This window comes from Schistocerca nitens, chromosome 8 (genome assembly GCF_023898315.1).
Source record: "Schistocerca nitens isolate TAMUIC-IGC-003100 chromosome 8, iqSchNite1.1, whole genome shotgun sequence".
Classification (NCBI taxonomy): domain Eukaryota; kingdom Metazoa; phylum Arthropoda; class Insecta; order Orthoptera; family Acrididae; genus Schistocerca; species Schistocerca nitens.
The window spans coordinates 279671662-279683890 of record NC_064621.1 but is presented as its reverse complement, the minus strand read 5'-3'; the positions used below and the strand labels follow the sequence as shown (position 1 = coordinate 279683890).

General features: G+C 44.9%; 1 protein-coding gene across 1 annotated transcript in view; it reads left to right on the top strand.

The window, feature by feature from the left end:
• The window catches only part of LOC126199522 (TNF receptor-associated factor 3), a 327738-nt gene that overhangs the window by 234501 nt on the left and 81008 nt on the right, over positions 1-12229 (top strand). The window contains exon 4 of the mRNA XM_049936443.1: positions 3486-3782. Within this exon, the coding sequence (XP_049792400.1) occupies positions 3486-3782 (297 nt within the window). The remainder of the gene's footprint in view (positions 1-3485; positions 3783-12229) is intronic.

Here is a 12229-nt window from a genome sequence, read left to right as displayed (position 1 = left end):
CAGTTAGTAATGAATCTCAGTCGGTTTTTCAATTTTGACGCCACTCATTTCTCTGTGTACGATATGTCTGTACACCGCCTGCGTCGTATCCCCATGGAGCCTAGCATTTGTCCATGATTTCTATGTCTGATTATAAATACCTTATCGGTCAAGGAATTTTCAGTTGATATTTGTACATTTCATTTTTATTGTTACTACATAGTCTGTCACCTTTGTAAATACCAGGCATAACGCCCTTGGCGCCACCATGTAATCCTTGCCCTTTGGTGGCCAACGTTGTCTTCCTTCCCCTCCTTCTTCCTACAACAGCTAGCAATCTGTCAGCTTATGTTACATATACATCTAATAACGCTCATATCCTATGACCATCTAGGCACTTCCTAGGTTCTCAGCTGATACATTTTGGACTTTGTTCGTGCTTGTTATATTTTTTCACATTCTGTGTAAAACTTGTTCTCATCTTACTTTTTAGTCATTTGAAAATGGAAACCAATCCGAAAACCTTCAAGTGTGCAATTTGAATGACAAAGTCGTTTTTCACCGGCTATACCACTTTTATGAAGTGACCTATCCGTCTCCAATACAGTATGTTATGTGATAAAAATGGTGGCCTGGTTCCTACAAGAGTCTCAACTATATCAAATAAATTGTCGTTGTTAACATGAATTAGGGATTTCAGACTATTAACTATTAACCTTACCAAAATCCTTCTTATCAACATATCGTGAGGTACAACGGTCGTAGGTATATAAGTGTGAAAATAACTGAAGGTTGAAGCAGTTGATAGGAGGTCAACTTGACAGAGCTGCTGTGTCTCATTCTATGCTCTAGCAGACGTTTTTATATTCTTAATTTCACTCAACGTCCCCACCGAATCCAGTGGAAGTGTAAATTTCCTGAACACGAAAAGAGAGCTTTACTAGAAACTAACAGATTTCAAACCAAGTCATATCCTGCATCAGTAACTGAATTACGAGTATCTTCCATTACGTGGCAAGGAAGTAAGGAATAGCAGATTAAGTACATTGCAAACGTTGTTACACCTAGAAGGATTACGAAACGGTTGTGATGATTTGTATGGTACTGGTTGAACACAGCTTTGAATGCAAAAACGGCTGAAAGTACATCTTAGTCAAAGTCTTCACGTGTCGCTGGTGAAATTGTCTCCTAAGCTCAAAACATACGCTACTGTCTCTGTGCGATGGTTTCGTTGGTAAGATAACGGGAAAATGAGGCCAGGCTAGAAAACGATACTTTCTAAATAAATACATATTATAAAAGTTTATGTAGGTGTGCTTGTACACTTATAGGTATGTATGTTGCGCGAAGGGGGCGAGTGGCGGACTTCATTCGTCCAGTATTTGAGAGTGAGAGGTCTTAATGATTTGGAAACACTTTACACATAATTTCAAATCTTAACGAAGATTTTTCTCGCTGACAAGCCCACATGGAGTCATGAAAGAAAAAATGTTTATAGCCTACTAAATTTTTGCTGTTCGTACAGTACATCTGCCACATCAGGCTTGTTGTTTTGAAGTGTTATTTCTTACTGCTAAATGTGTTGACGACAAATTTTGCAGACAGTATTCACATATTCCACTGAATACACTTGCAAAACTACATTATTGTAAGACACATAGTTCAGGAGATATGACGTCATAAACAGTGAAATGCCTGAAAAACTTGCGCATCATGCATGACATTTAAATTTACTATTTCTCTGCTACTACCTCTATTCGCAATGCATTTCGAATACAGTATCCACATCTGCCTCATGTATCTACGAAATTATATCAGTGTACGACACATAGTTCAGAAGATATTACGTCATGTATGAATAATTCCCGCATTATACATGACGTTTTAATTTATTACGTCTTTACTACTATATTCACAGACTATTTCGCAGACACTGTAAAAAGATGTCATTGAATGTGCCTGCAACATAATATCATTGTAAGACTAATTGTTCAGGAGATATGACGTCATAGCTATTTAGCTGCTTTAAATGGAAACTACAGGACGAAATTCGCTACACATACAGTAGAAGTATGTGTAGAGATTTGCGTAAAAATATTAAATGTACTGGGTGGTCAAAAAGTCAGTATAAATTTGAGAACTTAATAAACCACTGAATAATGTAGATCAGACGTAAAAATTTACACACATTCTTGGAATAACATGGGGTTTTATTAGACCCAAAAAGAAAAACAAAGTTCACAAAATGTCGGACAAACGCGTGAAAGATCTCTTGCGCGCGTCGTTTGGTGATGATCGTGTGCTCAATCGCCACTTTCATCACACTTGACCTCCCAGGTCCCCAGACCACAGTCCGTGCGATTATTGGCTTTGGGGTTACCTGAAGTCGCAAGTGTATCGTGATCGACCGACATCTCTAGGGATGCTGAAAGACAATATCCGACGCCAATGCCTCACCATAACTCCGGACATGCTTTGCAGTGCTGTTCACAACATTATTCCTCGACTACAGCTATTGTTCAGGAATGATGGTGGACATATTGAGCATTTCCTGTAAAGAACATCGTCTTTGCTTTGTCTTACTTTGTTATGCTAATTATTGCTATTCTCATCAGATGAAGCGAGCGCCATCTGTCGGACATCTCTATCTACATTATTCCGTGATTTATTCAGTTTTCAAATTTATACTGACTTTTCGATCACCCGGTATATACTAGTGCCACCGCAGTTCGAATTCTACTAAATGTAATACACATATTACTATCAGGAAATAATATCTGTAGGAGTTACAAACAGCAGCCTCCTATTTTGGTACGGGTGGTAACGTAGAGAGAGAATGGGGTGGGAAAGAGATTGAAAGAGATAGGAAGTAAGATGTGGGGACAGATGTGAGGGAGATGGAGATGGACGCAGTAAGGGGGAGACGGAAATGGAAAAAGAGGAGAAGATGGGCTGAGAGAGGGGGAGAGGAGCAGATGGGCAGAGAAAGAAGGAGGAAGATGCAGAGTGAGAGAGGGGGGGGGGAGGAGAATATGAACTGATAGAGGCTGATAGAGAAGATGTGGTTCAGGAAATAAGTAGGGAAATGGAATAGGAAATGGGCAGAGGGAAGGAGAAGATGGACAGTGGGAGGAAGGATTAGCAGATCGACAGAGGAAATGGGGGTGATAATATGGGGTGGTGGACAAGGAGAGGAGAGAAAGAGATGGATATGGAGTAGGGTGAAGGTGAAGAGCAGAGGGAGGGGGATCCAGGATATGAGGTAGTTGAATTGGAATAAATACGTATCCGGGCGATGCTGGGTACTCAGATATAGTTAAACACAATTTTACCCCTCGGACTGGTCTTACTACACTAGTCTCTAAATTCCACCTTAGCGAGACTATGTGAACGAAGCAGACGAGTTATTTCCGCCACGAGGACAGTGTATTTGAGGTCATACGATTATCTATATTCGACCACCTGCTACTGGTCACACTTTCTTGAGCATATTAAATAATGTGCAGAACGAGTGCCTGCTGCGACCGCCGTCGCTGCAGCGCCCGGCTACGGCGACGCTGCTGATGAGCTCCGGTGTGGGCGGCGGCGTCGGTGGCGGCGCCGGGACTGCGGGGGGCCGCGGGACGGACGCGTCGGCGGCGTCTGCGGCGCCCGACGTGCTGGCGGCGGAGCTGGCCAAGCTGCGCAGCGCGCTCGACGAGGAGCGGCGCCTGCGCGGCGTCGCCGTCGCCGAGTTCCGCCAGCGCTGCGACGCGCTCGACCAGTGGAACAAGAAGCTCGTCCAGGTGCTCGCCGCCTTCAAGGTGAGCCACGCAGCGCCACGCAGCCCCTACCATACGATACTAAGTCTCGGTGGAGGGCAGCGATTATTCTGCACAGCACCTACACAGTTACGGCATACATCAATCTCGTAATCAGTGTATTTGACGTCACTTTACGTTTTTTTCAATGCCTTCGCCATCTTCAGAATACGAAGTACATTGAATTAACAAAAAATTTGCGAAAAATAAGTTAAATGAAAATCGAATATCATTGTACTTAACGTCGATATAGACAATAACTTACTTTGACTTGGAGAAATTTTCTGCATCTATGTGTATTCCAGCTATCAGTTTACTACAGTGTGCTGATTTTTTGTTTTGGTTGCTTAAATGTAAACTGGCGAACGCGACTGAATGTGTTAGACGGTTTCAAAGAAACTGACTGTAGGATAAACACTACATTATAGTTATTTAATTACAACTGTCAGAAAGGTCACAGTTCAAAGTAATAGACGGAAAGTCATCGAGTAAAACAGAAGTAATATCCGGCGTTCCCCAAGGAAGTGTTATAGGCCCTCTACTGTTCCCGATCTACACTCCTGGAAATGGAAAATAGAACACATTGACACCGGTGTGTCAGACCCACCATACTTGCTCCGGACACTGCGAGAGGGCTGTACAAGCAATGATCACACGCACGGCACAGCGGACACACCAGGAACCGCGGTGTTGGCCGTCGAATGGCGCTAGCTGCGCAGCATTTGTGCACCGCCGCCGTCAGTGTCAGCCAGTTTGCCGTGGCATACGGAGCTCCATCGCAGTCTTTAACACTGGTAGCATGCCGCGACAGCGTGGACGTGAACCGTATGTGCAGTTGCCGGACTTTGAGCGAGGGCTTATAGTGGGCATGCGGGAGGCCGGGTGGACGTACCGCCGAATTGCTCAACACGTGGGGCGTGAGGTCTCCACAGTACATCGATGTTGTCGCCAGTGGTCGGCGGAAGGTGCACGTGCCCGTCGACCTGGGACCGGACCGCAGCGACGCACGGATGCACGCCAAGACCGTAGGATCCTACGCAGTGCCGTAGGGGACCGCACCGCCACTTCCCAGCAAAGTAGGGACACTGTTGCTCCTGGGGTATCGGCGAGGACCATTCGCAACCGTCTCCATGAAGCTGGGCTACGGTCCCGCACACCGTTAGGCCGTCTTCCGCTCACGCCCCAACATCGTGCAGCCCGCCTCCAGTGGTGTCGCGACAGGCGTGAATGGAGGGACGAATGGAGACGTGTCGTCTTCAACGATGAGAGTCGCTTCTGCCTTGGTGCCAATGATGGTCGTATGCGTGTTTGGCGCCGTGCAGGTGAGCGCCACAATCAGGACTGCATACGACCGAGGCACACAGGGCCAACACCCGGCATCATGGTGTGGGGAGCGATCTCCTACACTGGCCGTACACCACTGGTGATCGTCGAGGGGACACTGAATAGTGCACGGTACATCCAAACCGTCATCGAACCCATCGTTCTACCATTCCTAGACCGGCAAGGGAACTTGCTGTTCCAACAGGACAATGCACGTCCGCATGTATCCCGTGCCACCCAATGTGCTCTAGAAGGTGTAAGTCAACTACCCTGGCCAGCAAGATCTCCGGATCTGTCCCCCATTGAGCATGTTTGGGACTGGATGAAGCGTCGTCTCACGCGGTCTGCACGTCCAGCACGAACGCTGGTCCAACTGAGGCGCCAGGTGGAAATGGCATGGCAAGCCGTTCCACAGGACTACATCCAGCATCTCTACGGTCGTCTCCATGGGAGAATAGCAGCCTGCATTGCTGCGAAAGGTGGATATACACTGTACTAGTACCGACATTGCGCATGCTCTGTTGCCTGTGTCTATGTGCCTGTGGTTCTGTCAGTGTGATCATGTGATGTAGCTGACCCCAGGAATGTGTCAATAAAGTTTCGCCTTCCTGGGACAATGAATTCACCGTGTTCTTATTTCAATTTCCAGGAGTGTATATTAACGACATAGGAGACAATCTCAGTAGCCGTCTTAGACTGTTTGCAGATGATGCTGTCATTTACCGTCTTGTAAAGTCATCAAATGATTAAAACGACTTACAGAATGATTTGGATTAGGTATCTGTACGGTGCGAAAAGTGGCAATTGCCCCTGAATAAATAAAAGTGCGAGGTTAACCACATGAGTACTAAAAGAAATCAGCTAAATTTCGATTACGCGACAAGTGACACAAATCTGAAGGCTGTAAATACAAATAAATACATAGCGATTACAATTACAAATAACCTGCATTGGAACGATCACACAGATAATATTATGGGTAGAACAAACCAAAGACTGCGATTCATTGGCAGAACACTTAGGAGGTGCAACAGGTCTACCAAAGAGACTGCTTACACTAAACTTGTCCGCCCTATTCTGGAGTACTGCTGTGCGGTGTGGGGTCCGCATCAGGTGGGACTGACGGATGACATCGAAAAAGTACAAAGAAGAGCAGCTCATTTTGTATTATCGTGAAATAGGGAAGATAGTGTCACAGACATGATACGTGAATTGGAGTGGCAATCATTAAAACAAAGATGTTTTTCGTTGCAACGGGATCTTCTCATGAAATTCCAGTCACCAGTTTTCTCCTCCGATTGCGAAAACATTCTGTTGGCAGCCACCTACATAGGGAGAAATGATCATCACGACAAAATAAGAGAAATCAGGGCTCGCACGGAAAAATTTAAGTGCTCGTTTTTCCCGCGTGCCTTTCGACAGTGGAACGGTAGAGAGACAGCATGAAGGTGGTTCATTGAACCCTCTACCAGGCACTTGATTGTGAATAGCTGAGTAATCTCGTAGTTGTAGTTGTAGATGTCATCATTTGCGAAAGAAAATGACTCACAAAATATTAATTTATAAAATATGAGGCACGTTCAGAAAGTACGTGAGTGTACTGTGACCATGATGAGCTGTGACTTTTTGGGAATTGGCAACAACAGGTTCTAGATGGGGATCCCCTGACCAGAGCGAGCATCGGAGGAACACGGTAGTACGTAAACTCACTTTGTAGTGTCCAGTGGCGCGAAAGATGTAGGTAAATAATCCCGCGAAGTGCGTGCCATTTGCTGTGATCCGCTTCCTGCTAGCCGAAATTTTTTCGTGAATCAAAACGGTTTACGGCGAAGGTGTTAGAAACAGATGTAGTGTGTTTAAGTGGTGTAAGGAGCTTTTTATAGTCAGAAGTGTTCATGAGGAATACAGGAGTGGAAGACCTCCCATTTTCACTGATTAGTTCGTGCAAAAAATTCAGGAAATTCAATGCAACTGGATGAAAATTCAGTGATGTTTCCACAGCTCTCCGAAACTCTCTTATACGAGACATATACAGAATCGTTGGGATACCGTAAACTGTGTGCGTGATTGGTCCAAAACAGCTGCCAGAGCAGCACTAGAAAAATCTAGTCAGTAACATCCGTGATTTTCAATTGGAAGGGTGGATTTTTGGAGCTCTGTTGTGACTGGAGGTGAATCCTGGGTGGCTCATTACACGCCTGACACGAAAAAGAGAGTCGTCACAGTGGTGTTACACCAACTCCCCATATATCAAAAAGTTCAAAATCACAGTTTCTGCCAAAAAAAAAAAAATCATAGCCTCAGTGCTTCGGGAACGAAAAGGAACAGTTTTGGAGCGATTACTGCCAAGGGTGAGGGTGGGGGACCATCAATGCACAACGATTCTGCGAGAACCCAAAAAACCTCAAAAGGAACATTCAAAACCGAAAGTGGGGAATGTTGGGAAGAGGAGTGCACTTGTTGCAAGACGACGTTCGTCCTCACAAGTCCATAGCCAACACGGTTCTCTAGAACTCATTTGGTTGGGATGTTTCCAATCACCCCTCGTATTCCCCTGACATGGCGCCTTCAGATTATCATCTTCTCACTTCCCTGAAAGCACACGTCAGTGGAACTGAATTTTTTTCAAATGAGCATGTGCAGAAAGTGATTCTGAAGTAGGGGAAAGAACTGGTGTCACGGCCACCACATGCAATGAATGGGATATAGAATACGTGGTAAAACAGTCAACAAATGTACCAACAATACTCTGTATCTTTTTCTAAATGGTAGAAAAGACTGGTACACTTACCTTCCGAACATGCCTCCTTTTATCGAAATTTGTAGAATTTAAAATAGTCTTTGGTCACAAACATCTATATCTTTCGATAGACAGTCAGTTTCTACCTAAATGATCATCATCAGATGTACTGTATTAATAAACTAGTAAATAAAACGTAAAAATCTTTTAGCCATGATAGGCACCATGAAAATGTGTGAAACATGACCACTATATAGATGGCGACTCTACATTATTGGCTAGTATTATGCAGTTCTATATCTTTTGACGGTGACTTTCTGGCCTAGAGGGTTACTTACGTTTCATTTACTGTAAGGGCGATCAGAAAGTTTTCGTTTGTATGCGTTGCTGCAGCCTATATGCAACCGAGCACGATTGCGATGCGATTGTATACAATGGCCGACATATAGACAATGGTTTAGTCTGGCATTCGAACGGAAATTTAAAGTTTAGCAGGATTGACATATCTGATAATTATACGGATTGATTATAAAATAAAAGAAAAATATTTTATATCCAAAGACTGATTTGAATGCTATGAAAGTTGAACTCTGGACCATTCTGGACAAACAATACGAGACTGCAATAGAAGGGAGAACCGATAGGGGTACTCAAAGTACCCTCCGCCACACACCGTCAGGTGGCTTGCGGAGTATGGATGTAGATGCAGATACCTCCTTAACGGTGATTGTCACTTCCTATTAAATACTCTCTAGCTTGTAACCGTAGCACGTACTAGAAGTGATTCATACACATGGCACTTAAAGGTCTCTATCTAGTTGATACCCTGCATGTTTCGTGCTGCGGATGACTCCGTGACAAAAACAATAACAGCAAGAAGACGCTTTTCTCTGCTTAGTGAGAATAGAGACTTTATCAATTTCTAGCCATGTGTTACCAGTACAAATTTTTATATTCGTTATCCTTTACATTGTGCGAAGCTAATAAATTTCAGTTTTCATGACGGCATGCTGCATCTTGCCTATACTCTCTCGAACTGGACAGACAGAAATACAAAATTTATTTTTAAGGTAAGGTACAACAGAAGTACTTTATAAAGATCCGTGATAAGTTTTGTGCTCACTTTCAAATTTGTACGATAATTCAGGGGTTTCATTACCGTATCTATCCTGCGCCAACTAAGGTTTCTTTTGATTCCAGTGGTATTGTCTTTAAAAGATCAGTGCCCCATACGCTGTTAGAGACTGGAAAAGTAGAAACATAGTCTGGGTGTAGTTCGATGAATACTCTGCCAGACTCTCAAGTGTGAAATGCAGAAGAGTCGTGTAGACCTAGACGTAAAATGGCGGCCACTGAGTGACGCGCGTTTCTTTGGCTCGCGAGTTTTTCCGCTCATTGAAGGTGTTACAGAGAAGTGCGGCAGTCCACAACGTGTGCATCCGACTAAACAAGTGTTACTTGCCGTGGTGTGTTGTTCTCCGTTGATTACCACAAGTGATAAGTGATAAGTGAGTGAAAAATGGGAAGAGCACGAGTAAGCGGCAGCAGGCGAGGCTACAGGGGCGCAGGCAGCGCGGGCGCCCGGTCTCCGGCGGCAGGTGAGGCCTCGCTTCCCGACATCGGGGAGCTCGTCCGGTCCCAGGTGAGTGCGGCGCTGCACAGTAAAGACACGCTAGACGTAATCGTGCAATCCATCACGGACTCTGTGACGGCCGCGGTCATGGACTAACTGCAAGAGTCTGTCGGGCGCAACAGCACCGAAATCCAGTCTCTTAAAAAGTCCCTGGCCGCACAAGAGAAAAAAGCCGCCGACCTAGAAGCTAAACTGTCTGCGGCCACCGATGAAATTGAGCAGTATCAGCGAAGGAACAGCTTGCGCTTGTTCGGGATAGCTGAAAACGACCGTGAAAACACCGACGACCTGGCCATTAGCCTCGTGCGTGAGAAACTTGGCGTGCAGATCGACGTGGCCGATATTGACAGAAGCCACCGTGTTGGGCGCAGGATACCAGGTGCCATGAAACCCAGGCCCATAATAATTAAATTTGTGTCATACCGGAAAAGAGCTGAAGTGTTTGCTCAGAAAAGAAAACTCGCCAAGAGTGGGGTTACCCTGAGGGAAGATCTGACGCGCGAAAGACTAAAAGTTTTGAACACTGCGATCACACAGTTCGGCCTTCAAAATGTTTGGACCCAGGATGGCAGGATCGTAGTCAAGACGGAAGGAGGGAGGAAAACGGTGACGAACATGTCCGAACTGAAAGACTGAGCGAAATCTCGCGAGACACAGTCTCATATTGTACTCTGTCTAATATAAGTTAATTTTTATTCTTTCTTTTCATTTTTTTTACGTAAATATTGCTTCGTTATTTCTATATGTACCATAAGTACTCTATTTAAAATCAGTCAATTGCTTCACATAAATATTGCTTCTTAAGTTGTCTATCATAAGTGCTCATGTATATTCATATTGTCAGTCAAACGGGAATTAACATTCTCCATTAACAGGAATCTCCTTAAAACCGCCTTTCTATACCTGTTATTTTCATCCTCGTCACTACCACTACTACTACTATTATCTTTTTCGAAACCACTACTGCCACTTTCCATCTTTCTTTTCGCTCCCTTCTCCGATACCTCCAGCTTGTCTTTCACCTTTAGCCCACAGATGCTTGAGTCAGTCACGACCTTGGACACACCTGTAAATATGTCTTCCCCCGCGAAATCCAGCTTTTGTCCCTCTTCCGGCCAGCAGGTAGACGGAGCGCGCTCGGTCCTACAGGCGGCCACAATGGGACGGACTGGTTCCGGCGGCGGGCTCTTTGTGGCCCACGCGAACGCTCAGTCGCTAACGGCTCATTTCGACGAGTTCTGTGACCTGTTCTGCCAATCGCTGTTCCATATTATCCTCGTCTCTGAAACTTGGTTGAAACCAAACATTTCTTCCGACGCTATCCGAATCACTGGTTACACTCTCCTAAGGGCAGATCGTGAAACACGACGCGGGGGTGGTGTGGGTGCCTATGTTCGCTCTGATCTGAGACCTACTATACTATGCACATCGGATGCAAAGGGCGAAGGAGAAGCAGAGTTCTTGTTTTTCGAAATAAATACATCAAATCAGAAACTGCTAATTGGAGTGATCTATAAACCTCCAAACGTCGGTGCTATGTCCACCTTTCAGTCTGCCCTGTCCTCGCTCGTGACACTGTATGAACACATAATCATTATGGGCGACACAAACATCGACTTACAGTTAAAATCTCCCTCTGCAGAAAAACTAAGGAGACTGTTCCACTCCAATGATATGAGTTTAACACCGCTGGACCCAACTCATCACACGCCACACAGCCATACACTCATAGATATAATAGCAACAAAGCGACCAGATAAAATAATTCGCGCCAATCAGACATCCGCTCCAGGACTCTCTGCTCATGACGTGATATTCTTAAATTACTCAGTACATACTACCAAAGAAAAATCTCACCTGGTAACCTACAGAAACCTAAAAAATGTTAACCATGACGCTCTTCAAAAGGATTGCTCAGACATCCCTTGGCATGATATAAGCAATGAAGAGACTTTAGACGGAAAAATTCGGGAATTATGTCGCAAAATTATTGCACTGCATGATAAACATGCTCCTCAACGCACTGTCAAGGTAAAGAGAGCTCCCGCTCCGTGGCTCACCACTGCATTACGCCAGTTAATGAACAAACGTGATGCTGCACATAGGGCCTTCAAGCGTAACCCAACTCCCGAGGCGTACGAAGCTTATAGGAAACTCCGAAATAGAACCAAGCAAAGCGTGAGGAATGCCAAAATCAGACATGCCCGCTCTGTCGTATGCGGCATATCAAAACCTGCTGCACTGTGGAAAAAGCTGCGCAGTTTCGGTATAGGGAAGCGAAGATCTGACGCTGTTTATCAAGCGTCTGCAGAAGAACTAAACGATTTCTTCTCAACAGCTGTAAACTGCCACGCAGCGACAAATTACCAGCCCCAAGATATCAATCTCTCGAGAGACAAGTTTTTCCTAAAACATGTCACTACCGGCACAGTACACAGGGCAATTATGAGAATCTCTTCCGAGGCAGTAGGAAATGATGGAGTCAGCATTGGCATGATTAAGAACGTCGTAAACACTATTACTCCAGTTATCACAGACATCTTCAACCTGTCTCTTGTCAGTAGTACATATCCTACTGAGTGGAAGCAAAGTTTAATTCATCCTTTACCCAAGACTGACAACCCTAAGTCGCCAGGTGACTACAGGCCGATCAGCATACTTCCTGCAATATCTAAAGCCCTAGAATACATCGTCCATGAACAGCTGACGGATTACCTCCAAACTCATAACATCCACGACAAATATCAGTCAGGC